The sequence below is a fragment of the Giraffa tippelskirchi genome, chromosome 6 (assembly GCF_054371585.1).
Source record: "Giraffa tippelskirchi isolate mGirTip1 chromosome 6, T2T-mGirTip1v1.2.pri, whole genome shotgun sequence".
In the NCBI taxonomy this organism is placed as follows: domain Eukaryota; kingdom Metazoa; phylum Chordata; class Mammalia; order Artiodactyla; family Giraffidae; genus Giraffa; species Giraffa tippelskirchi.
The window spans coordinates 152,225,140-152,252,598 of NC_137280.1; the positions used below are offsets into that span (position 1 = coordinate 152,225,140).

Genomic DNA, 27,459 nt, shown 5'->3' on the forward strand with positions numbered 1-27,459 from the left:
GAATCATCATTTTCCCAACAATAAATTATCAGCATTATATTACATTTATTGTGACAGGTTTGGCAAGCAGCATGGCAGACCTGCCTCTGGCCATTGGACCACATACGGAAAAAAATCTGTTCTGGATGTCTTCGAACCAGATGGAAACTGTCAACGAGAGTCCCTTGAACTCTGTCCAGTGGGTGTGAATTGGTCAAAGTTATTGATTTCCTGCCAGAGGAAAGTAGTATCTCAGTTTTTTTATATAACAAAGACTCAGGGTTTTTTTTCAATAAAGGAAAAATAAATTGGTTTTTGTTTTAAGGTTTATTTATGAAAACAATTTTTCAGCCATATTAAGATATAATTGGCAAATAAAATTGTATAAAGCCAATGTTTTGATTTCAGACATCAAAACAGAAATCTGTGTAAGGTAGAGTCAGTGCCGAGGCTGAACTGTGGACCTAAAGAAATGGAATATCTACTTTTTCTCAATTATTTTAGGAAAAAGAGGCCTATATTTTGCTCCCTAAGTGGTGGAGAGCTGAGACTTCTACATGTTTACCATTTTCCTAGGTCTCTGAAGAGAATCCTGGAGGTAACAGTTAGGGGCTTTGCCTAGAAAAAGGCTCACGTATCTTTAGATCAATAGTGCAAACAGGGTATCCATCCCTTGTATGCATCCCGACCCTTCTGTTTAAAAATTCTTGCTTGGAAGCAGAGTCCCTGCTGCAGGGCTGATGGTGAAATGAGAGCCGGGAGTTGACATGTGTGCTTGTGTTTGTGTTAATGTTGGCAGGCAGGTTGGTCAGAGCCTTAGAGCATTTAAGGTTCTCTGGGATGATTTGAGGCCAGAATAAAGCTCTCGTTTGCTGCTGAACTCTAAACACAATGAGCAGTTTCCTGTCATTGAACAGGGGAGAAAAAATAATGCTCAGCTACTGAGTTTTGGACGTACTTGGATATGAGGTCTCCTCCTTGATTTGAAACCAGATAGGGTCTGGCACATTACTTCTTGCACACCCTTTTGTTTCCAGGCAGTGATTGACCTACTGATCACAGAGTGAGATCCATTTCCCAGTGTGTTCCTGGACTTCCTGTGAGTGAGAAGTAGGGCAAACAGCTAAGAGGCTGTTTTGGGTGTGGTGTGAAGCCGTGAAGCTGAACGTCCAGTCCAATAGCAACATTCCATCAGCTGGCTTGTGCATGAGAGCTACCTCACACCTAACTACTTGGTTAAACCATGTGAAGCAGATTCATTTCTTGCATCTTAATAATGTGTTGTTCTTTAAAGCAGGTAGCTCTTGACTAAGCCTGGCTTCTTCCAAAGGATAGTGTAAACAGCTATTTAATTTGGGTCATTTCATCAGCTGAAATGTCTCTGGAGACTTTACCATCTTAACAGATAGAGACAGAGTTCCAGAGCTCGGGTAGAATAACCAATGGCAGGACAACAAATGTGGAAGAGCTATAAATGCCCTGATTGAGATCATAATCTACACAAATGATTGTTTCCCCTCCATATGACATCATCAGTATTATTCTCTGCTTGGAAAAGAAGTGCTGATAAATCTTTAGTGTTTGTTTTCAGTTGTCCTCATCCCTACAGTGAATTGAAAACAACTCAGTTTCCCCAAGTTTCCCATCGCTTGTCCCCCACAGCTCTGTTGCTCTTGTCTTAGTCACTAAGTCATGTCTGATGTGACCCCATGGGCTGTAGCCCGCCAGGCTCCTCTGTCCATGGGATTTCCTAGGAAAGAATACTGGAGTGAGTTGCCATTTCCTTCTTCAGGGGGTCTTCCTGACCCAGGGATCAAACCTGCGTCTCCAGCTTGGCAGGTGGAGTCTTTACCACTGAGCCACCAGGGAAGCCCACCAGCCCTGGGCAACCACTAATTTACTTTCTGACTTTATGGATTTTCCTATCTGGACATATTGTACAAATGGAATCATGTACATGTAGTCCTTTATGACTGGCTTATTTCACTGAACATAGTAGTTTCAAGGCTCATCCATGTATGTATTATTATATAGCATGTATCAGTACTTCAGTCCTTTTTACAAGTGAATAATATTCCATTTTGTGGATATACCACATTGTTTATCCATTCATCAGTTAATAGATATTTGAGTTGTTTCCACTTTTTGGCTATTATGAATAATGCTGCTGTGGATATTCATATACAAGTTTTTGTGTGGACATTTGTTTTCATTTCTCTTGGGTATATACCCAGGTGTGGAGAGATACAATTTTTTGCAATGCTTTTTTTCTTCCTGTTTGGAAAGGGGGAAGGGCACTTTCCTTGGTGATGTACTCAGAGTTGGAGAGAACATTGATTAGGAGGCAGGAAATGTGGATCAGAGTTCTAGGTCTGCCCCTGACTGGCCATTTGTTAGGAAATTCACTGTTTCCTCAGTTGTACAATGAGGTACTTTTTTATCATACAATCTTTAAGGTCCCTTCCAAGTTAAAAAAAATTTCCTGAGTGATAATAAAAGACTTTCAAGATATGAAGGAAGCTATTTCCAGCGAGGTCTAAATAACACACCACACCCCACTAAATTCCCTAGATGCTATTTTATGTTTCTTAAGTTTGAAAAAATCTTGGACTTTAATATTGAGTTAGCTAGTTAAATGTTTGTATGCTTTTCCAATAAGAGCAAATAAATGCTCTTTAAAAAACTAGATGACTATGGAACCAAAATTACTTAAATTTGTACTACCCAAAAACATCTGCTTTAACATTTTGGGTTATTTCCTGTCAGTGTTTTCCACTTTAGGTTGTTTTGTTGTTTATTGAGCTGTAATCATACTCAGTTTACAGTTCTCTGTCGGGATGCTGTTTTGATGGCTCTTTGGGCTCTTCTTGATTTCAGTTTGATGCTTCTTACTCTGATTGAAGGGCCTTTGAAAGAGGCAGTCTCTTGATTTAAATAGCTTTCTTCAAGCCTCAACAGTTTTGAGACTGGCAAGGTGTTCCCCAAAGCGTGTTCCAGTCAGAACAGTCAGTAGAAAGATGCGTACACAGTAGACAGGGACGAGGATGTAAATGAGTTAAAATGAGTAGTTTCAACCCTGGAGCAGCAAATCCATTTCCTCTTCTTGTATTTTGACTGATTTAGATGCCATCAAAATCATGTGCTTTTTTTTGTTTGTTTTCCAGAATGTAATTTGTTCAAAACATTTCTGATTGTGGTTTCAAGTAGACCGATTCTTCCCAGAAAACACGCTCCCAAGATTTTTTTTTCCCTCGTTGGAAGGAAGGGTGAACTTGAATTTCCTTTTGCCTACTTGCTGGTTTTCAAGCTCAACAACTGGAGAATTTACACTGACCTTTTCTGTTTCCTGAGAGATGTTCTGTACAGGGAAGTAGGCCCTTCTTCCCTGGGGTGTAGCGGTCTGTTCCTTCCCAGGACCTTTCTCGAGCTGGGCCTGAGGCTGGAGCGGCCCCTCCCCTGTGACGCCACACACCGTCAGAGCACCCCAGTGCACGTTCCCTAGGGTGCTCCTGCTGGTTCCTGCACTGGAAGTTAGCTGGGCAGACACTCCCTCATTTTTTCTCTTTTCCTTTTATTAAACATTCATGCCATCAAATTCAGCTTCCTTGTTGCATCCTTTTGGTTACAGCAAATACTGTTTTCTATTTATGCAGTCATCATTGTGGAGCCCTTACTCTATGTCAGGCATGGGGTTTAAGAACTTAAGAGTCACAACTCTTGCTTTGTTGAAATGTAGTATTGTATGCTGCTGCTGCTAAGTCGCTTCAGTCGTGTCCGACTCTGTGCGACCCCATAGATGGCAGCCCACCAGGCTCCGCCCTCCCTGGGATTCTCCAGGCAAGAATACTGGAGTGGGTTGCCATTTCCTTCTCCAGTGCATGAAAGGGAAAAGTGAAAGTGAAGTTGCTCAGTCGTGTCCGACTCTTAGTGACCCCATGGACTGTAGCCTACCAGGCTCCTCCATCCATGGGATTTTCCAGGCAAGAGTACTGGAGTGGGGTGCCATTGCCTTCTCCGTAGTATTGTATACAGAGTCCTTAAAAATCTGGCTACAAAAATCTGGGTAAACAAAGAAAGAAAGTGAAGTCGCTCAGTCATGTCCAACTCTGCAACCCCATGGACTGTAGCCTACCAGGCTCCTCCGTCCATGGGATTTTCCAGGCAAGAGTACTGGAGTGGGTTGCCATTTCCTTCTCCAGGGGATCTTTCTGACCCAGGGATCGAACCTGGGTCTCTGGCATCGCAGCCCGAGGCTTTACCTTCTGAGCCACCAGGGAAGCCCCAAAAGAATCTGGGTAGAAAATGTGAAAAAGAAAAAAAAAGTCGTAGGTACTGGAAATTCTTTTACCTTTAAAAACCCTGGTTTAAATGGATATGGGAACTTTCTGCCAAATGCTCTGTATGACTGCCAGTTAATTCTTATAAAAGACAGCTTTTATTATCTCATGATTCCAGCCCAAGAAAATATAAAGTTGCAATTGCCTATGGAATAAAATTTATTTTCTATAGTTTCTGTGGCTCTTTAAAATCTAATGAATGAATTGATGCAACCTTACATCCCTTCTTTTACATAGTTATGTTCCTTTCCTCCTCTGATTCTCACTAGTGGGCCATGTGTTGAAGAATATCTAGTCAAATGAGAAACAAAGGCTGATTTATTATCCCAGGCAGACCTCACCCGCTGACTGTGTAGGACAGTGTGGCCTGAGTTTGATGTTGAAATAGGAGCTTCCTATTTCCTGTAAGTCTGGACCTGTGTACACAGGCCCTGCAAATAAAGAGCAAGGCAAACCCAAATCTGTTGGTGAAAATAGTTCTATTTACATAAATTCTTTACTTGGAAGAATTCATATAATTTTCACAGTAATTCTGTGAGATAGTTATAACAATCACCGATGTTTTTAGATGCAAAAATTGAAGCACAGAGATTTTAAGCAACTTGCACAAGGATATGTAAGTTCCTAAAGGACATCAGTGCGACTGGAACCCACAGAGGCTGACATCACGACCAACAAAGACAACCATTAGATCACTTGCCTTTCCGTGATGACTACTAACCTTACTCCCCTAATTGTGGGTACAACTGAGAGAGAAGGGTGACTGCATGTTGTTCTTTAGAGCAGTGACCCCACCTACAGAGGAGACCAGCCCACTGAATGTGAAATGCCGAGCAAGCAGATCAGATGGGCCATCCTTGTTTGGGAGGGGTGAGTAGGACGTGGAGACGTGAGTGGAAAGAGCAATAGAAGAGTCCATATCCCTTGGCAGTGGTGGTAATCGAGAGGACCTAAAGGCCCCGGGCTTCCCCAAGAACATCCAGCAAGAGCCTTTGGCCTTGTTTCTGCCAGTCTCTTCACACTGCTACTGTTGCCGTTTAGTCGCTAAATCATGCCCGACTCTTTGTGACCCCATGGACTGTAGCCCACCAGGCTCCTCTGTCCATGGGATTTCCCAGGCAAGAATACTGGAGTGGGTTGCCATTTCCTTCTCCATGGGATCTTCCCTACCCAGGGATCAGACCCAAGTCAACTGCTTGGCAGGTGGATTCTTTAGCACTGAGCCACCTGGGAAGCCCCCTCTGCACATTTTCTCTTCCCATATTCGATACCATACTTCTTTCTGGATGCTCAGCAACTAGTCCTCAGGGACTTAGCCTTGGGGAGTGACTCATTTGTATCTTGATGTTTGTTCAGTGATCTCCTATAGCATTTACTGTCTTCATCTATAGTAAGTATTTTCTCATAGGCCAAAATCAGGATGAGTAGTCTGATATACAGGAGCAACTGTCTCAAATGTCTAATAATCTGAAAAAATGAATGTCGACACTTGCCATTTCATACAGCTTATTTTTATCACTTTGACATATGTTACACTGTTATTTGGGCTTCCCAGATGGCTCAGTGGTAAAGAATCTGTCGGCCAATCCAGGAGATACAGGTTCAATCCCTGGGTCAGTAAGATCCCCTAGAGGAGGAAATGGCAACCCACTCCAGCATTCTTGCCTGGAAAATCCCACGGATAGAGGAGACTGGCATGATGCAGTCCATGGGGTCACAGAGTCAGACTCAAATGAGCGACTGAACACATACACACACACACATTTAATCTTACATTGTTATTCAGTTGTTGTATGAGTGTGTAATTTAGCTCTATAGCTAAATAATAATGTCCTCAAGACCAGAAAGTGTTATGTATATCAGTGTGTAACACACCGGCATGATCCTTTCTAAAATAAGATGGTTGATAAATATTTAATAGATAGCTTCCTCCCTCCTTCTCTCTCTTTTCCCCTCTCTCTTTCCTTTCCTTTTTGTAGCACCTGCTGTCTCTTGGGCTATTGATACAAAGATTAGAAATGAGGATACAAATGGTTAGGGCAGCAGATAGGAATATTATAAAGTTCAGGGGTAAAACTGTGTAGACTTGATGATTTGGGAAAATTTATTTTCTGGACACACATTCTCTTTTGAGATTCCAGCCCATCTATTTCTCCTTCCCATGTGGTCCATCCTTTTGTGGTGAGTTGGCTCAGCAGAATAGATCTCTGTGTCTGAGTCCAGGGTTTTGGGCTTGTATGACCCAGCTAGCTTTGCCATGTGTACAGCTTTCACAACAGAGGATAGGAAGCAGTGTGTGTGGTTGAATGTGAGTCTGTTGCTACCCCTGGGCCTCCAGGGTAGGGCATATGCCCTGGTGGATTGGGGATGACTGTCATGCTTCTTTAAGCCTATTTCCTCATCTGTAAAAGGGGAATAAATCATGGTGGTATTATGAGAATTAAATGAGAAAATACAGAAGGAATCTTAGTACAATGCCTGGTATATGTTAAGCACTGAATAGATGTTAGCTATTCTTATGCCCACACATGCAGACATGAACATCATATGCTGCTCAGGTTAAAGAAGCTCGCCTGAGAGTGTAAGCTCCCAGAGGGGAGAAATATTCAGCTGCTTATAATTTCCAGTTATAGTATCACAATTAGGGCTGCTTAGTTGCTGGAATTGTGGTGTAAGGATTGTTTCAGTAGCTGATTATCACGCCTGTCAGATGCAACCTGGTGTCAACCTTGGCCAATGTGGAACAAAGATCCCTAAAGAAAAATCTAAAAACAAGTTTAAAAAAATCCCCAAACTATTCACATCTGTTGTCCACACTTGAGAATCTTAACTCAAAATTCAAATGAAAAATTTTATGTACCAAAATAGTATGAGGAATGGCAGAAAACCTTCTAAGTGTTTCAAAAATAGGCAAATATGTTTACGTTAACTGTAGTATGTCCTCTCTGTGCAGTGCTATACAGGCTTTCATAAATGTTTACCACATTGTAAGTAACATGGAAACACATTTAGATTATCATATAACTTGAAAAAAACTGGAGTAACTTTGCATATGCAACATGAGGTCAACTATATTAAACTGGTTTTAGAAAATAGAATGGCTTGAAATACATCAAAATTTAACAGTGGTTGTCTTGGGGTGATGTTGGGATTTTGGATAAATTTCCCCTTCTAATTTTGCTTCTTTGTATTTTCTATGTTTATATGATTTATGTGATTATTTTAATAGGCAAAAGTACATTTTATAAGAGATAAATAATTTACATAGGTGGTAGACTAAAGCGATGGCATTTGGCTTGTGTTTTCACAATGAAAAAAAGATCAAATGCAGAAGGCACAGACCTGAATTGTTTGTTATGTCTTCCTTAAAGAGAAATAAGAGTGTAGCATAAACTAAATTAAAGACAATCTGATTTGGAGAATTTGAGAGGGGTTTAGCTTTTTGAGGATTTTTGGAGAAGCAGGGAAAAAAAAAAAAAGCCCTAACCTATGCACACGTGCATGTGTGAATTTTCTTTTCCAGAACTGAAGTTTGATATTCTTAGCCATTCTGATTGTGGAGATTTGAGACTGTCATTTTCTTTTAAATGTCTGACAGCTATAAGCTTTCATCTGTCAGCAAATGAGGTGAAAATGTATTTTTAATATTAAAAGTCTTTTTGGGGGGCAAAGAAGCCCAGCAGAACCATCATTAATAGTTCATATTCAGACAAGATTTTAAGCTCCTTTCCTAATCCTGCTTCTTTGGTATTTAATAGCCAGGCATATCCACCAGATGTGCTCCAAGTCCTTTTATTTACATAAATGTTTTCAGCAATTCATTATACATTTTTCTACTTAAAAATAAATGCATACCATATAGCCCTCTTTCTCACATTGTGATGTTTTAGCATTATTTGTTTTATTTTAAAGCAGGAAAATGCCTAATTGACCCCAGGTATTTTTCAAATTTTACCATTCATAGGACTTTTTGTATTTATGTCTTTAAAATGTATATGCCGTTATGACTAATTTGAAAAATGCATTAAGTGTGTGAATTAGAAGATAATAGTTACTAAGGACTAACTACTGTTAACATTTTGGGGTTTTTCCTTCCATTTATTCTCATTAATGTGTGTGTGTGTGCTCCGTTACTAAGTCATGTCCAGCTCTTTGCAACCCCGTGGTCTGTGGCCCCCGTGCACCTGAACTGGAGTGGGTTGCCATTTCCTCCTCCAGGGGATCTTTCCAACCCAGGGATCAAACATCTGTATGGGCAGGCAGATTCTTCACCACTGAGTCACCTGGGAAGCCCATTTTCATTAATACTATTTTGTAAATGCTAATTCTGTGTTATCCAGCTTGCTTTGATTGGTTTTCCTATAAATGTTGATCTATGTAGAACTCATTCTATTAAACTGCTTATTCTTTGTTTACTACTATGTATGTAGCTATCCTTTCATTGATAGATATTTAGATTGTTGTCTTTTCTGGCTCTTGAAATAGCGTTGCAATGAACAGCTTTGTATGTGGTCTTTGAGTGTTTCTCTAGGAAGCAGAATTATTGGATGATGGATTTGCTCTTACATTTTTTTCATATAGTATGCATTTTCAGTGTATTTATTTATCCATTTACAGACATAAATATTATAAATAAATATACATTACATATACTTTTTCTTTTAGGGTAAATAGTTGCATTCCATCAATCTAAATCTTGCTTTTTTGACTTATTGACTCCCTCTCCCCAATCAATGTAAATGTTATAGTGTAACTGAACTTCTGTAAGAGATCCTCAGATACCTGGAGATATGACCATGAATTTTCCTTCTAGCAACATTTTGTGAAAGTGTTAGTTGCTCAGTTTTATCCCACTCTTTGTGGCCCCATGGACTGTATCCTGCCAGGCTCCTCTGTCCATGGAATTCTCCAGGCAAGAATACTGGAGTGGGGTGCCATTCCCTTCTCCAGGGTATCTTCCCAACCCAGGGATTGAACCCGGGTCTTCTGCATTGCAGGCAGATTCTTTACAGTCTGAGCCACCAGGGAAGCCTGGCAACATTTTAAAAAACTTCAAAAAAAAAAGTTCAGTCACTCAGTCGTGTCTGACTCTTTGTGACCCCATGGACTGCAGCACACCGGGCTTCTCTATCCATTCACCAACTCCCGGAGCTTGCTCAAACTCATGTCCATTGAGTCGGTGATGCCATCCAATCATCTCATCCTCTGACATCCCCTTCTCCTCCTGCCTTCAGTCTTTCCCAGCATCAGGGTCTTTTCCAATGAGTCAGTTCTTCAAAATTTTGTTATTATTTCAAACTTTAGTAAAATTGCAAAAGTAGTACGATGAACTCCTGTATGTCTTCTACCCAGATTCACTAGGCATGCGTATTTTGCCCCATTTATTTTATTTCTCTCTCTCTTTCCATACATAAGAATTCAGAATTTTTCTTTATCTTGGTCATTTAGTTATGATGGTGTCTGCCAGATTTCTCCACCTGAAAATTACCTTTTCCTGTGTAGTTATTAATAGTTTATGGGGAGATTCATCCAAGTTTATTTAAGTATCAGCAGTTGCTTATTCCTTGCTGAATAGTTTTCGGTTGTGTTAGTGTACCACATATTGTTTATTCACCTGTTGAAGGACATTGGGGATTTTCCTAGGCATGGCAGGGCACCGATCAGATTCCCCTTCAGAGAAAGAGTTGCTGCCTGGCTGCAGCGGGTCAGTCAGCAGACAGCCTCAAGCTGTCAGCTCCTTCAGAGTCTGCCACAGCTGCAGAGATCTGCCTTGTCTAAGATGGTACCTTTCCTCCAGCAGCCCACATTCAGTGACCGAGTGAGGCAGAGGTATAAAGGTCCAGCCATTTCAGCCTGGCGTGAGACAACTCTGACACACAATTTTAACTTTTTTACCTCCAGGCATCCACCACCGTTACCCCAGCAGCCCTCTCTCAGCCTCTGTCGATGGCTGTATGGGGGATTCTTTACAGCCCAGTGAAGGAAAAGGGACAAACCCAAGCTTGGCCTAGGGATGGGTCACTTCGAAATGGCCTTGAAAGACTGTGATAAGGAGAAACTCTCCCAGTGAGTGCGCTAGCAGATCATGACCCTGGCCATCCACTTTGTGTTGGAAGAGGAGTGGTCTGAGGCTCAAATGTACACAGGCTTGTAGGAGGTGGTGAATGTTCTGGCTGGTATCAAAGACCTGGAAGGAAAAAGATTAGAAGTTTGGGGGTAGCAAAGCCTGAGTAGAAGCATGTGGATGGACAAAATAGGAATGGGCCCCAAATGGGATCATCTCTGCAGCATTCACCAGAGAGACTTCAAGACTGAATTCTATTAGTTTCCTCCGAAGAGTGTTCATTTCTTATTCTAGCAGACAGTTTACTTGGCACTAAATGATCGAATCAACAGACTGACCAGGTCACTTTATTTCAGATAATCCCTGTCATTGGTTACCCCAGTGCTGATACAATGAGCATATGAACAAAATGACAGTTGTGGCAAAAAAAAAGGCAGCTACTCATGGGCCCAGCAGCATAGGTTTATTCTTACAAAGGCTGATATAACTAATGTGCCAAATGTTCAAACTGACAGCAATAGAGACAACACTGAGCTTTAATATGGAACCAGTTTTTAAGGCGATCAACTGTCTTCTTTGTACAGGTACACTACATTTACTCTTTCATTGGAAACAGCTGTCTATAATCGGCAATTATGTTTACCCATTTACTTTTTTCTTTTCAATAGTTAATGCTTTTCATTTCTAATATTTCCATTTGGTCCTTTTTTAGAATTACATTTCTCTGCTGAGATTCCCCATCTATGTTCTCATTATGCTTCTCTTTTCCTTTGTCTTTGTATACATTTTCTTATAGCTGCTTTGAAGTTCTGTCTGCTAATTCTAACATCTGTGTTCTATTTTCTCATGATTATGGCCATAGTTTTTCTGTTGTTTCTTTTCTACTAACCTTTTAGCGTATACCAGACATTTGGATAATACATTTTAAAGATTCTGGATTACGTTGTTGTCCTTTGAAGAGTGTTCATTTTTGTTCTAACAGGCAGTTTACTTGGCAGACTCAATTTCTAAACTCTGTCTTCCTGTGGTGGGTAGTAGCTGAAGTCTTTGATCAGTCTTTTCAGTCTCCTAGCTGTTATTTTTCACAAGGTTATTTGGAATTTTTCCTGCTGTGCAAAGTTCAGAGGCTAGCTTGAAAATATTCTTACAGAGCGTTATTAATTGCTCAGAGCATTTCAATTTAAATACCAAATTTAATGTTTCCCCTATTGTTGCATACTTTATGGTTGTTTTTGATGCTTTAAGCATTCTTGGACATAAGTCTTTGAAAGTATTTTTAATGATTTCATTAGTATAGATTCCTATATAAAAACAGGAGTAGTTTAGTCTGTGGTACAAATTGCCAACCAACTCCACAAAGTTTGTAACCATTTTAATATTAATCAACACATTATACTTCCTAACTCTGGATTTTATTATTAACAAAGTTGCAATTTGAAAGGAACATTTTAATGTACTAATATGCATTTTTTTTAATATTTTACCTATTTGTATCATTTTTTTGTTTGCGGACACATATTCTGTTTCTTCTCTCATATTCCTGTTAGGATATTTGGCTTTTCCTTATCAATTTAGAAAACTTCTTTATTCATTAAATACATTCATTAATCCTTTACTATTATCCAGTTTTTGATTCATGAGCTATGCATTTGATCACTATTATTTGATTATTATTATCATTAGGGCTTCCATCTTTGAGGTTTGCTCAGTGAGTTAAGTGCTAGCAATTACTGCCAGTAGTTGGCACTGAAAATGTAAAAGATAAAACATTTCAAAGGACTCTTTTTGTCAGTTTTGTATTGTTACGAACCAAGTGCTTCTGATTTAAAAACATCGATGCAGCAGTGGTTGTTTTTAGTCATTTTGGTAAGTGTAACTGATGATTATCAATATACTAGGCATAATGTCTTAAAAGGCACTAATTATTTCTTTATTTAGACTTGTATTTTCTTTTACTCCCATTTTGGTAAATTGCCATGCAATAAAAACTGAGATATTGAACAGCAAAATCAGAACAGTGGTCTAGCCCTTATTTGTATGACTCCTCTATGACATACCTTAATGGTAGAATTCTAGAGTATGTTATAGCTACTAAAGGATTTTGATGATGTGGGATCTTAGAGGCCATCTTGTTCTGTTTTCAGAGGACAGGCATCCTTTCAAAATACCATTGAGAGATGGCTAACTGGCAGCAGCATCCCATCCCATTTTTAGAAAGGTCCTTCAAATCTCTCACTTGAACCATTGTTTCTATTTGTGCCTTATGGAGCTGCACATGATACATCTAAAATTGATCTCATTTATGTATATTTCCCCTGCCCATTTGTTTGGCATAACCATGATCCCTCTTTGACAGAGCACCTCAGAAAATTTCCTTGTAGCAGCAGGGGAACTCTGACACTAAAGGTCTGTGTGTTGAAGTATTCTCTGCTGAGTGGTACTAACTAAACTCGGTGTTAACAGCATGCATTTTCATTGTACATACACTTTACACAAATGAGAATACAGTTGGCAAATGAGAAATAACTCAAACCAATGATTGTAATGAGAAAGTGAAGAAGATGGCATGAAGTAAAAAGGTTTTGGAGGTTTCGTGTGAATTTAGAGATTCTAGATTAGTTCAGGAGAGGCCGGGATAGAATGGATATTGGAATGGTGATGAAGTTTAGTTGCCTTGCTGTAAGAGAAGGCTGTAACAATGGTTACTGAAGTCACAGATATGCTCAGTTAGTGGCTCTAGACAGGCGGGAGTTAGATGTCTCTCTCCAAAGATAAGATGGTAAGTAAACGGGAGGACTGGGGATGAGGTGAAACCAATCACAGAGATGGAATGTTACCAATAACACATGTCGCTGTAAGACAGCGCTGAGTGAACGTGTACCAAAACATGGAGAAGAATCGTTGCCTTTTTCTGTGAGTCAAGAATGATGACTTAAGCCACCACGTATCATGCATGCTTCCCTTTTCATAAATTTCAGTATATCTGGTGATTTATGGGAGCTCAGATCCCTTGGTTCATCAAAGTTTCTCTGTTGCAATTTTATATGATAACCTTTCAAAGATTTGAAGCACAACCAAATATATCAACTTGGTTTAGCCATTCTTAAAATGACAGATTTTCTGAGCCCTTGGCACAATTAATTTGATTCACTTCTCTGTGAAATTTGGAAGCCAGACCTAATGTATTTTCTTGCTGTGGTAGAAAACCACAGGTAGGAGGCAGTTAAACAGTTACTCCTCGAGCTGGATCCTATGTTAAATTCTTGTCCATTAAAATATGTTTAACAAAAGAATATATTCTGAGGCAGTTCTTAAATGGTGATACTGGATTTTATGCACGTTAATACTCTACTTTACTCACAGTTTCAAATGTATAGTCTACGTGTTGGCTTCTGTTGGGACGAATCATTCAGCAAACTTTTGCATGTCATTGAAACTGCAAAATACAACTCTTATCTAAGACTTTGGGAAAATTAGAAATCTTTTCATCATGAATATCAACCAACTGTAAAAATATCCATAAGAACAAAACAACCAACAAACAACCACCATAATAAAAACAGCATGCTGGTGCTGCTGCTAAGTCGCTTCAGTCGTGTCCAACTCTGTGCGACCCCATAGACAGCAGCCCACCAGGCTCCCCCGTCCCTGGGATTTTCCAGGCAAGAACACTGGAGTGGATTGCCATTTCCTCCTCCAGGGGATCTTCCTGACCCAGGGACCTAACGCGGATCTCCTGCATTTCAGGCAGATTCTTTCCTGCTGAGCCAGCAGGGATAGTTTTGAAAATGGATAATATCTTTATTGTTGATTATATAGCTATATGTGTTTATTGTTAATGACTCAATTTGAAAATGGAATGAGCATATTTTTGTTGGCTATATAGCTATAAGTGTTTATGTAAATGATCCAACCAATACAGAAATGTAGGAAGTGGAAGTGGCCCTATAATATTATTCCCCTGCAGTTGCCACTGCCATAGCCATAAACTTGTTTCTAACTTGCAGAAGCCTAAGGACCAGAGTTTTAAATGAACTTGTGTTCTCATATTGGGTTAGATTTGTTCTTTCTGCAAAAACACATAGCATAAACAGCAGCAAACCAATGATAATAAAAAACCAAACAAATGGAAAATGAAAAGTCATATAAAGCTACAATAGATACCACTAAGACCCTGAATATTTGAATTTCCTAGACCTGTTCATTGTGTTGTCATTCTGGCATTGTGTAGTTACTGTTGGTAAGCAGTAAGACCCTTTGGTGAATCTGCCAGCCTACAGTATCTGTACTTACTGCTTCTCTATTATGAAGAACATCATAATAATCTGTTTTCCTTTTTTTTTGATAAAAATATGTATTTAGTAGCTTTAGTGGTGTTTCTAAATCTTTTCTCTGGATGTCTACCTAGAGGTGATTTTATAGTCATAAAATTGTCATAAGTGGCTGTTTGAAGCAAATTTATTAGGTTGATTATACCTCGTGTTTTCTTTATGATGATCATTTATTCACTAAACATTATTGAGGGATTTGGGTACAAAGGGACAAGTCCTACATAGAAGAGAGAGATACATGTGTGGACAACTCTCCGGCTGTGTGAGAAGAGCGTGCACGAGGTTACTGAAACACAGACGCGTGTGTGCGTACGTGCACGCTCAGTCATCTCTGACTCTGTGACCCCATGGACTCACCAGGTTCCATGGGAGTTTCCAGGCAAGAATGCTAGAATGGGTTGCCATTTTCTTTTCCAGGGGATTTTCCTGACCCAGGGGTCGAACCCACGTCTCTTGCATTGGCACACGGATTCTTTTACCACTGAGCCACAGCTGACCCCACAGAGGAGAGAGGGACTCCTTTTTGCCAAAAGGTACCTGGGAAAGATTTAGTGGAATTGACGGTTCATGACATGAGTCATGAAAGTTCAATAAGAATTTTAGGTAGGAGAGGGACTGGAGAGGAAGAACATCAAGACAAAGGTTTGCACTGAGAGAGAAGGGAATTAACATTTGTTAAGTACCTACTGGGTGCCAGGCATTACATGGCAGCTAGTCCGTCCTGTAAGTCCATCTTTGGCCTCATTGACTAGAGGAGACTTAGTCTCAGAAAGGTTAGTCACCTGCCCAAGGTCTCATAGGTTGTTACCACTTGGAGGAGTCAGGACTCACACCCAGGTCTGGTGACCCCACAGACGTACTCTATCAGTAGCACGAGGCCGAGGAAAGAGCTTGTCTTCTTGGGGGAGTGATGGGTTGATTGGCTGGAGTGTGGCATACTTAGGAGGAAAGAGGCAGAAATGAGTTTAAAAATGAAGACTAAGGCCAGTTGGTAGGGTGTTAGAGTTTGAGAATATGAGCAAGGGCTTTTGTAAGTAGATATGAAAGCTCAGGTTTATCTTTAGGGAAGAGAACTCTGGTCACCTTGTTTGGCTGGGAGGGAGCTGGGTAAGACTGTGAGCAGAGTTGTATTAATAGATTTATCCTCACTACACTTAGATGTGTAAACATTTTTTTTTTTCCAAAATTTGAGCCAACTTTTTCGTTAAGACCCTCTCCACACTTAATAAGTGGAGAAAAAAGAAGCTGCTGAGAGTAGTAAATTTAGTCTGCTCCAATCATGTAAAAAGTTCAGTTCAGTTCAGTCGCTCAGTCGTGTCCAACTCTTTGCAAACCCATGGACTGCAGCACGCGGCCACCCTGTTCATCACCAACTCCTGTAGTTTACTCAAACTCATGCCCATTGAGCCGGTGATGCCATCCAGCCATCTCATCCTCTGTCGTCCCAAAGTCCTCCAGCCTTCAATCTTTCCCAGCATCAGGGTCTTTTCAAATAAGTCAGTTTTTGCACCAGGTGGCCAAAGTATTGGAGTTTCAGCTTCAGCATCAGTCCTTCCAATGAATATTCAGGACTGATTTCCTTTAGGATGGACTGGTTGGATCTCCTTGCTGTCCAAGGGACTCTCAAGAGTCTTCTCCAACACCAGAGTTTGAAAGCATCAGTTCTTCGGTGCTCAGCTTTCTTTATAGTCCAACTCTCACATCCATACATGACTACTGTAAAAACCATAGCCTTGACTAGATGGACCTTTGTTGGCAAAGTAATGTCTCTGCTTTTTAATATGCTTTCTACGTTGGTCATAACTCTCTTCCAAGATGTAAGCATCTTTTAATTGCGTGGCTGCAGTCACCAACTACAGTGATTTTGGAGCCCCCTAAAATAAACTGTCTCACTGTTTCCATTGTTTCCTCATCTATTTGCCATGAAGTGATGGGACTGGATGCCATGATCTTAGTTTTCTGAATGTTGAACTTCAAGCCAACTTTTTCACTCTCCTCTTTCACTTTCATCAAGAGGCTCTTTAGTTCTTCTTCACTTTCTGCCGTAAGGGTAGTGTCATCTGCATATCTGAGGTTATTGATATTTCTCCCGGCAATCTTGATTCCAGCTTGTGCTTCATTCAACCCAGCATTTCCCATGATGTACTCTGCATGTAAGTTAAATAAGCACGGTGACAACATACAGTCTGACGTATTCCATTTCCTATTTGGAACCTATCTGTTATTCCATGTCTAGTTCTAACTGTTGCTTCCTGACCTGCATACAGATTTCTCAGGAGGCAGGTCAGGTGGTCTGGTATTCCCATCTTTAAGAATTTTCCACAGTTTTTTGTGATCCACACAGTCAAAGGCTTTGGCATAGTCAATAAAGCAGAAATAGATGTTTTTCTGGTACTCTCTTGCTTTTTTGATGATCCAGCAGATGTTGGCAATTTGATCTCTGGTTCCTCTGCCTTTTCTAAAACCAGCTTGAACATCTGGAAGTTCACGTTTCACGTATTGTTGAAGCCTGACTTGGAGAATTTTGAGCATTACTTTACTAGCGTGTGAGACGGGTGCAACTGTGTGGTAGTTTGAGCATTCTTTGGCATTTCCTTTCTTTGGGATTGGAATGAAAACTGACCTTTTCCAGTCCTGTGGCCACTGCTGAGTTTTCCAAATTTGCTGGCATATTGAGTACAGCACTTTCACAGCATTAGCTTTTAGGATTTGAAATAGCTCAACTGGAATTCCATCACCACCACTAGCTTTGTTCGTAGTGATGCTTCCTAAGGCCCACTTGACTTCACATTCCAGGATGTCTGGCTCTAGGTGAGTGATCACACCATTGTGATTATCTGGGTCCTGAAGATATTTTTTTGTATAGTTCTTCTACGTATTCTTGCCACCTCTTCTTAATATCTTCTGCTTCTGTTAGGTCCATACCATTTCTGTCCTTTATCGAGCCCATCTTTGCATGAAATGTTCCCTCGGTATCTCTAATTTTCTTGAAGAAATCTCTAGTCTTTCCCATTCTATTGTTTTCCTCTATTTCTTTGCATTGATCACTGAGGAAGGCTTTCTTATCTCTCCTTGCTATTCTTTGGAACTCTGCATTCAAATGGGTATATCTTTCCTTTTCTTCTTTGCTTTTCACTTCTCTTCTTTTCACAGCTATTTGTAAAGCCTCCTCAGACAGCCATGTTGCTTTTTTGCATTTCTTTTTCTTGCAGATGGTCTTGATCTCTGTCTCCTGTACAATGTCATGAACCTCTGTCCATAGTTCATCAGGCACTCTGTCTATCAGATCTAGTCCCTTAAATCTATTTCTCACTTCCACTGTATAGTCATTAGGGATTTGATTTAGGTCATACCTGAATGGTCTAGTGGTTTTCCCTACTTTCTTCAATTTAAGTAAAAAGTAATTCATTCTTTCTTTTGTGCCTCCCTAAGATAGTATCTCAGTAAGGGGGGCTCCCTGTCCTTGAGATTGCATGTGTGTGTATCAGACGTTGGGGGGTGGTCCTTGCTGGTGCTGGCAGGGGTCTGGCATTTATTCTAGCTCTGCCTTGGTCATCTGATGCTGAAGTGTGTGGCTGCTGCCACTTGTCGTCCAAGCTCTCTCAGATCATTTGGGGCTCAGGTGTCTGTTTTGTCCATGGTAAACTGAATTCCTATCAGAGCGAGACTAGAACACACAAAGAAGGCTTTTTGATGAATAGCTTAGCCTGAATAATTTGCAGGTACATGCAGAGACAGTGTTTTGATTATTTGTGGTTGAGCTGAATTTGTTAAGTGAACTCCTCTCAAAACTCTTTCCACCATTGGCATGCCTGAGACATGGTCTAACCTTTGGATGTATGTCTGCTAATGTAATTAACTTGCTGTCTTTTAAAGGTGGCTTTTAATTGGGTTCCCAAGCAGCAGCTGCTGTTGAGGTGCTGGTTGCAGCCTTGCAATAACAGGTTCATTAAATGTTTCCTCTTCCCGGACTGAGCATCTGGCCTTGGATGGTAGCAGCTGTTGCTGAAATGCCATCACTTATAGGATTGCCCTTTAAACCACTGATTTGTTATTTTGTTGACTTTCAACTCCTTTCTTCTCAAATTTAACTGGAGCTTTATTGAATACAGTGCTAAACTCAATTCTTCCCCTTCTCAGTGGCCTTTTCATCAGGTTATTTCTCCCTAGTTCATAACATTAGTCCTCTGGCTGGACGAGAGGTTTAAGAATTAAAGACAGCTTGTCATTTATGGGCTCAGGCCTGTCCATGGGGTAGTGCAGCGGATTCTCTCACAGGCAAGTCCTCTGATGATTTATGCCAAGGTAACATGAGAAGTCTCTTGGCCAGTTTTTGCCTTTTTTGTAAAATTGTGCTGAAAATTCTAGGGTTTTTAAGAATTTATCTCTAGGATGTTGTCCTGAAGGATTTTTTAAATTATAGTATAAATGATTTATAATATTATATTGGTTTCAAGTGTAAAAAATAGTGGTTCAGTGTTGTTATAGATTAAAAGTTTTTGTCCTGAGTATTTTTAATTTGTTTGAAGAAAATGAGCCTGTAATTGTCATACTGAATAAAGAGAAGTTTTCAGGGGGTGGTAAGGTGGGACAACAGAAAGAACTTGGGTTTTATCTTTGGTTTTTAATCTCAGAGCAGCTGTGTGGGACTGGTCATTTTCAGGCCCCAGGGTGAAACTGTGGGCAGGCCCAGAGGACTTTTCTGATCATTCTCATATAATAAAAACTTCTCCAGTCATATTTCCTTCCCAGACAATCTCAGCTTGGTAATTAATACATCTAGCCTCAAACAGACTGATTTAAAGTGACATCTTCCCCTGTCCCTGGCTCAGATTCTAGGTTCACTTCGTCAAATTCCACCCAAAGAAAACCTATTGGTAATTTTATTAGAATATATTGAAATTATAGATTAATTTGCCCTTTAGAGGTGATAAACTTATTTTCTTAGGTCCTTCGACTGTTTATATTTCTTTGCTATTGCAAATTCTGTGTTTTCAAAATTAAGTTACTTATTTGTTGATATTGTACCAAACTGCAATACATTTTGTATATTGATTTTGCATCCAATAATTTTGAGGGATGTTCTTATTTTAATAGTGTTTCAATGAAATTTTAGTATAGACACTTACATCATCTGTGCAAAATGATTCCCCCCCTTGCTTTCCATTTCTTTTTTCCTTTATTTTTCTATGTTGCCCTCCAGACAGAATTGGTAATTAGAAGTGGTGATAATTGCCATTTTTCTTATTCTTGATTTTAGAAGGACTGCTTGTTATAATTTACCATTAGTTGAATTGTTTGTAGTAAGTTTTTGGTAGAAATCCCTTATTAGGTTCAGAAATTTCACTTTCGAGTTTACAAAGAATTTTAATGATGTGTTTGTATAGAATTTTACCAAATACCTTTTCTGTATGTGAGATAGTGTAAGTTGAATCTTATTGAGGGACATTAAAGATGCAATCTATGGTGTCTTCTAGGTGCAAAGTCATTGCCAAGTGGACTGGGAGTGTTATTACATTTTGAAATATGATTTACATAATGCTAATGCGTGTTTTAAGCATAATATACGCTTTGTAGGGAAATACTGTGTTGTTATGCTATTATGCTTCAAAAATAAAACACAACTTTGTTTTTTTTTCTTTTCAGTATTACTTTACTGTTCTTTTTGGCCACGAAGGTCAGAAACCACTAGAGCTGCGTTGTGAGGAGGAGCAGGATGGTAAAGAGTGGATGGAGGCCATTCACCAAGCCAGGTATGGGAGCCACTGGATTGTCTGGGTCTTGCATTGAGGTTTCACCATCGGTGCTCGTTTTGGGCGAACTTGCAATTCCAAGTTGGATTTCCCCTTAGTATCTCCTCCTTAGTCATGTGTGAGATGATTCCTTGCACTTTCTGTGGCTATATTCTAGCTGAAGATTAAAGGTAATAGATAACAGCAATAGTAATGATGATTACTGAACACAGGGTTTGTGCATATGTGCCAGGCCCTGTTATAAGTGCTTCTCAATTAAGGGATCTGTTAAATGCTTGGATTCACTTATCCTCTCAACAATCTGTGAGAGGCATGTCATGGTTAACCCCTCTTTTACAGATAAGGAAACCAAGACCTGGAAAGTTAGTTTGCTTGCCTGAGGCCTCACAGCTAGCGAGTGGCAGAGCTGGGATACAGACTCAGCTGAGCCTCCACTTGGAAGCCCTGCCCTATGCAGCCTGGTTATCGAGAAAGGCGACACCAGTCGCCATCTGGGGAGACAGAAGAGTGTGCTTTTGCTTCCTCCTAAGAAATACCAGAAAGGTAGACATGAGTACACTCGGCCTCAAACAGGAATGAGAAATCCAAAAGAGACACAGGCAGACCTCTCTCTTTTATTTTTCATATTCACTTCCAAAGTCCTGTCCATTTTTGCTTTGAATGGCCCTTGTGCTCACTGCTTTTTGCCTGTCCCCACTGTGACTCCCTGCTTAAAGTTTCAGGGCGAAACTCAGTCTGGGACACGTGACTTTTTCTTTGCGGTTCATGACCCTCCTCCTTCTCCTAGAAGTCCATTCACGTCTGTGTCTTTGTCTTTACCACCCACCCCTGGACACTGTCTCCACAAGCCAGCGCTCACTGGCCCCCTTCTACAAATGACCGCAGTGCTTGCTTTATTACATGTGGAATATTTAACAACTTAGTACAACGTGGGTTGTTTTTCACATATTTCACACGTGTGATTTCTGTTTCCTGAGCTGGACTGTGGACAGCATGAGAGGAGGAGGATGGGGACACATTCATTTCTGAATGGAGCACAGTGCTGATTATGTAGTAGGTCATCAGGAAATATTTTCACATCGACTATAAAGAATTTAAGGAGCTGTCCTGAGTGAGTTTAGGCTGTTCTTTGAACCCTTAAGGCTTTTTTTCACCCTCTTCCCCTCCACTCCCTTCCCTTTCCCTCCTCGCATCCCCTTCCCCTCTTCTTTCTTCAGCTACTGTATAATGTTGACTACTTGCCCTGTGGCAGGTAGCATGCTAAGTGCTCTACATATTTATGTTAAAAAAAAAAGTCCTCCCAACTACCAGTAGGGTATTATTAACTCTATTTTACAGATGAGAAGACAAAGGTTCATGATGATTAAGCCTATTGGCCAAGGTGTAAAAAGCTAGTTAAAAGGAAGTGGGAAGGGCTGGGACTCGAACTCAGGTCTCTCTGACTCCACAACCTTTAACCAGTGTTCTATATTGTATTACTCTTCGTTATTGTCTCTTTTTCTCTCCCTCTAGTTCAAAGATGAAAGTGGATTAATGTCAGGTCAGGGTTGAGAGTGGATGTTATTTGCAAAAGATTTCAGTTCCTTTTCTTTCCTTCCCTCCAAAATATTTCTCTGAAATGTGCATGGTTGGCGACCAAATGCTGCTCTCCAAGGGGGACCCCGAGACAGCTTGCTAACATCAGGATCCAGGCACACTGTTCAGCCGTCTTCACTCTCAGGGTCTCTGTCTAAAGGTTTTGCTCCAGACTTAAGGCTAATGCAGACTGACTCGCTGTAGAAAGAAAGTCAGGTTTTCAAAGGTGAAAGAAGTATCAAGTTGGCAAGGTAAAACCCTTGGGTCATTTCCAGACATAGTCTTTGTGACCACTTCTGTTCCTTTCTACCTGGGAGTTAAAATGAGGTAAATAATTTAAAACACGTGTATTTGCCCATTTTTTTTTTCTTTCCAGAAGAGCCAAGTACCATTAGCAGCCTAAATTCCTTTGTAGTTGCCAAGCAAACATTGTGGTGAACCAAAGAGAGTATGGATTACTTTAAAATGGTAAAATTTCAAGTAAGAGGGTTTTTTTGTATACCAAGAAAACTTTATCGTATATGTGGAAGTAGGTCAGTAGCTATTTGATGTTGACTGCCGTATGATCAATCTAGGGCTTACATGATTTTGTCAGGAAGCATAGATTTTAGAAACCACTTTAGTGGTTTAGTTAATCCAATGGTAAAATTTTTCTTCTCTTTTAGATGTGAGGATTTGGTTATTAATTGATCATTTTTCTTGGTGTCCTGACTTTCGGTCCATTAGATTTGCTTTTCCTTTGATTTGGGGCCCAGGACTCCATTATTTGATGACTTCCTTTTAATTTGACTGCTTTACACCTGAGTTCTTGTATTTGACTTTTTGCATTGAGATGCTTTCTTAAATTTTTGCTTTCCAAATCACAGAAGATAATAACTTTTTCATTTACATTTCATTAAGTCAAGTTTTTAATGTAAACTTGGGTCTGTGAAATTTATCCTGACTTTCTTTGTAAATGAGCAGAGCTAGAAAGTTAATGAGGCTGATTCAGAGAAAGAATTTGTCAGCCCTTTATGCTTGGCATTATGCTAATTAAACAACTGGTTGGTAACTAAACATTTCCCCTTTAGAGGACACCCTGATGGCATTACTTTGGTATTACTGCCTTTTTAATAGCAGATGCTCAATAATTATGGTTTTATTGATCCCTCTTTTTAAGTATGAGCTTTTGAGGAACTGATGAGTATTTTAGCCTAAGACTAGTTCTTTTCTGAGCTACAGATCCTTCTGTAGGCACTACACAGAAATAGGGACTGCTCAGAATCCTTCTGTTAATCACTGCTCCTCTTTTCCTGGGGTGTTTATCAGTACTGGCCTGGGTGTTCTATCTTTGGGGTGTCATGAGAATCACATTCTTGAGGTTGGCTTTTGTACCTCTGAGCTGCATCGACTTGATTTGCTTTCAGAGGATCTTTAGGTGGTTTCCTGGCATGTTCAGTTGCGTGTTTTCTTCCTTAGATCTGGCCCAGGAAGACGTCTTTTTGGAAATTGATATTCTCATTTTGAAGCTTTGACTTTGTCCAGGAAACTTGTTTTACAGTTTTGCTCAAAATTGGTTGATATTACATTTCTAGAAATTGGCACACTTAAAATATCAGTTCATCATGTGTTACTGGCATTGGTTCATGGGAAGGTGATAGCAAGACTTAGTCTTATTTTTGTTGAGATGAGGTGAAGCCAGAGTATTTTAATAGTAATGAAGTCTGTGCTTGTTCTAGAAATGGTTTGCTATTTAGGTATGGAGCTTTGGACATTTCCAGTAACTTGATATTTCTTTGTTCTCTTGGCCATATCTGTCCACCATGGTTGATTCAGTTGTAGACATTGTTGTGGTTGTTGTTCAGTCGCTCAGTTGTATCCTACTCTTTGCAATCCCGTGGACTGCCGCACGCCAGGCTTCCCTGTCCTTCACCAGCTCACGGAGCTTCCTCAAACTCATGTCCATCGAGTCAGTGATGCCATCCAACCAACTCATCCTCTGTTGTCCCCTTCTCCTCCTGCCTTCAATCTTTCCCAGCATCAGGGTCTTTTCTAATGAGTCAACTCTTCACATCAGGTGGCCAAAGTATTGGAGTTTCAGCTTCAACATCAGTCCTTCCAATAAATATTCAGGATTGATTTCCTTTAGGATTGACCGCTTTGATCTCCTTGCAGTCCCAGGGACTCTCAAGAGTCTTCTCCAATACCACAGTTCAAAAGCATCAATTTATCAGCACGCAGTCTTCTTTATGGTAGACATTACGACAATCAAAAGCACTGATCCAATTGATTGTGGGTCTTTAGGGCTCATTGGCTGACATGACAATGTCCACAGCTCTTTTTCTCCGAGTTTTATCTGCTGGAGCCCTGAGCAAATGGAGCCTCTGAAGTTAGAAAGTAGTCATGTCCTGGAAGAGGATCCAGTTGAACCAGAGGTACCAAGGCTTTTCCCATTCTGATCTAAGCATAAGACCTGAAGGACCTGGTTGATGACAGCTGGGGAAAGAGGTAGGTGGAAAGTATTTCAGAGTTGTAGCGGGTAGACTTCAAAGGATCTTGTGCCCACCCGGAAATGGATGGTGTTGGACCAGGGTGGCATCTAACATGTCTCTTGGATCCCTAGCTTGGATGGTGTCACTCCCTGAGAGGGCATATGATGACTGAGAGGGGGACTGTGGGGCAGGATGACAAGTGCTGGCCAGGAAGGGCTTCTGCAGGGAACTGTGGTGTATGAATGCCTGGAAGGGGCAGTAGGGAACCGGGCAATACTGGTGGGTCTCCTTGCCCATTGGTATGTCAGGTATGGGAGAATGAGCATCAGGGGCTCCTAGAGAAGTCAGGTGTGTCCTGAGGGGAGAGCTGGGTTTCTACCAAGTCTGAGGTCAGGGGAGGGCTTGTGAAACATCAGATCCACGGAGAACGTGGTGCCTGATGTTGCACACCATGGGGTATGTGTGGCTTTGCTCACCTGCAGAGCTCTTGCTTATGCTCTCAGTGTTTGAGATGGTCCTGCTATCTTTTGTCTGCTTTGCCTCCAACTTCTCCAGCTAAAACTCAACACCCTCCCTCGCTGCTCTTTCCTCCCTTTTGTGTGTGCCTGTGGCAGGTGGCTCTTAGGTTTTCCTTCATGGGGAAGGTATTTGCAAGAGAAAAAGGAACTGGGCATGTGACTCCGTCCCATAAAGCTCACGTCGGGTTTTGTTTGGCTAGGGCTTGACACAGCCCTTTCCTTCACCTTGTCAGTTCTGAACTTGATGAGTAGCGAAACTTAATCCTCCAGTTAAGATTTTCAGTTAAACCTTGTCATCTTGTCCACTAAAGAAAGCTCTAATCCAGCTTCTTGGGTCTGTTTTTGTCTGTAGTCCTTTTGATTACATGTGCCTGAGGCAGCCTGTTGTTCATATTCTCTATCTCTTCACCTTTCCCTCTAACGCACACACACACACCCATGGTAATTGCACCAAACACCTAATGCTTGTAACCTCGTTCTTTTTCACCTGGCTAGAGGCTTAATTTGGAGCAAAGTGTATAATACAAAATCTGGCCAACACCGAAGGCCACTGTGTGTATCCTGTCATCCCCTTAAAATTAGCACTTTGTAGATTGAACATGGGGAAGTCCCTCACAAGTCAGAAGAGTGATTACACAGAAAAGCTGAAAATGTTTTATGTATCACAGCAAAGCCACAAGAGTAGGAAATCAGAAACGTACGGTAATGTTATACAGCCTAAAGCAATCCCAAGGCCATATTTTGTATTCTTCTTGTAACAGTAAGACTACCACTATTAAAAAGCTGAAGATGTGGATTTTGTGTGTTTGAGATATTGTCTTTCTCTACCAAGAACGTCTGTCAGACCTTTGCTTCCACATCTGCCACAATGAAAGAGACTTCAGCGTTTTTTTCCCTTAGAGTTTGAAGAGTGCAAGGAACACAAAAGAAAAGGAATAGTGTTTATGGACTGAAAGATTTGCTTGGTTGGATAGTAGAGATTGTTTTCTGTGGAGAAAAATTGGGCTTGAATTGTCTTATTTGCAGCCCTTTGTTAATCCTTCTACCCATCAGTTATCTTTCCTGTTCCTCACAGAGCGTTTGCCTCAGATGCTTGTCTTGTCTCCTTCCTTAAGCGTCAGCTGACACCGCAGTGTGACCTTGTGTCTCCACTCACAGAGCGGGTCCTCGTGTGCACATGGGCTCACCCCCGGCAGGGGGCCGCCTCCAGAGAACATCTCTGGTTCAAGGAAGGTCTCTACCATTGGCTTCTTCCCTCTGATTTTCTTGCTGGTGAATTGATTCATTTCTCTCTTAGAGTTCCTGTGGGTTTCCCTGAACCTCCTCTCTCCCTTTATCCTGCTCACCTTGACTTTTCTCTTGTGTTCTTTGGTTTTTCTTAAATATTTGTCTCCCACCTAAAAAACAGAAACCCTTTGCCTTGGCCCTAAATCCTCCTCTAGCTGCTGACCACTCTTGAAAGTGCAGCCAGGTTTCTTGGAGAAATGATTTGTTTGTTCTTTCTTTGTACACATTCCTGCTCTTTCCAGCCTCTGGGGGTGGGTTTCTGTCTCCACCCCACTGAAGCTGTGTCACCTGGGTCAACATGACTTTCCAGAGCTTTTCCTTCCCTATGTAACTTCAACTTGCCATTTTGTATTTAGTACTTATTTTTGAATTGCACAAATAATACCTATAAATGCAAGTTCTCTAAAAAGAAAACGAAAATTCAAACAATGCAAAAGTGGAGCGGGTAAAAAGTTCTAGTTTCCACTTATATCCTTCCCCTCTCCCCCAACATTCCCGAAGCCTACTTATTTCCTCAGAGGTACTTACTCGTCACAATTTGTTCCGTTTTTTTTTTTCCTACTTATTTCCACATGTGTGTATTGACAGACTGATACTCAGTAAGCCCAAAACTAAACTCATAGTTTTCTGCAAGAGGTCTCCCTTCCAAATGTGTATCATTCTGATCTGTCCTCCACATGATTACCGGAATACCCTTTCTGAAGAAAACATCTGATCTTCTAGAAGAATTCCAGGGTGCCCTTGAGTAACTTTAGTTATTAGAATCAATTTTCTTATGATATAAAAATTTAAACAGATACAAGGGTTGGGAGAATAGTATGATGGTCCCCCATGTTGCTTTTAAGGAAAAAAAAAATTCGTTCATTTAACTGATGTTTACTCCTTCCCTAGAAAGTTCTGGGATGCAGTGAGCCAGTCAAGCAAGGACCCTCCTGAGCTGACCTTTGTGAGCTTCTCATGCCGTTCCCCCCACCACACACCACCCCGCACTGTGTCCTGAGCTCAGGAATTCTGATGTGCTGGGGTGTCCCTCCAGCCTGAGTAACTCCGGCTCATCTTTCAGGCTCAGCTCTCAGTTATCTGCATCATCTTCCTGGGTCCTCTTTCTCCAGCTCTAGGAAGTGCTGACCATCCCCTTCTTTGA

General features: G+C 40.8%; 1 protein-coding gene across 10 annotated transcripts in view; it reads left to right on the forward strand.

Moving 5' to 3' along the window:
• RASGRF2 (Ras protein specific guanine nucleotide releasing factor 2) overlaps positions 1 to 27,459 on the forward strand; it is a 240,322-nt gene that overhangs the window by 45,691 nt on the left and 167,172 nt on the right. For 8 of the 10 annotated variants that reach the window (XM_081503811.1, XM_081503812.1, XM_081503815.1 and 5 more), the window contains exon 2: positions 20,358 to 20,464. In XM_081503811.1, coding sequence (XP_081359937.1) covers positions 20,358 to 20,464 — 107 coding nt within the window. Of the gene's footprint in view, positions 1 to 12,464; positions 13,160 to 15,128; positions 15,245 to 20,357; positions 20,465 to 27,459 lie in introns of those variants that run through there. The other 2 variants (XM_081503817.1, XM_081503818.1) reach the window with 2 other exon arrangements.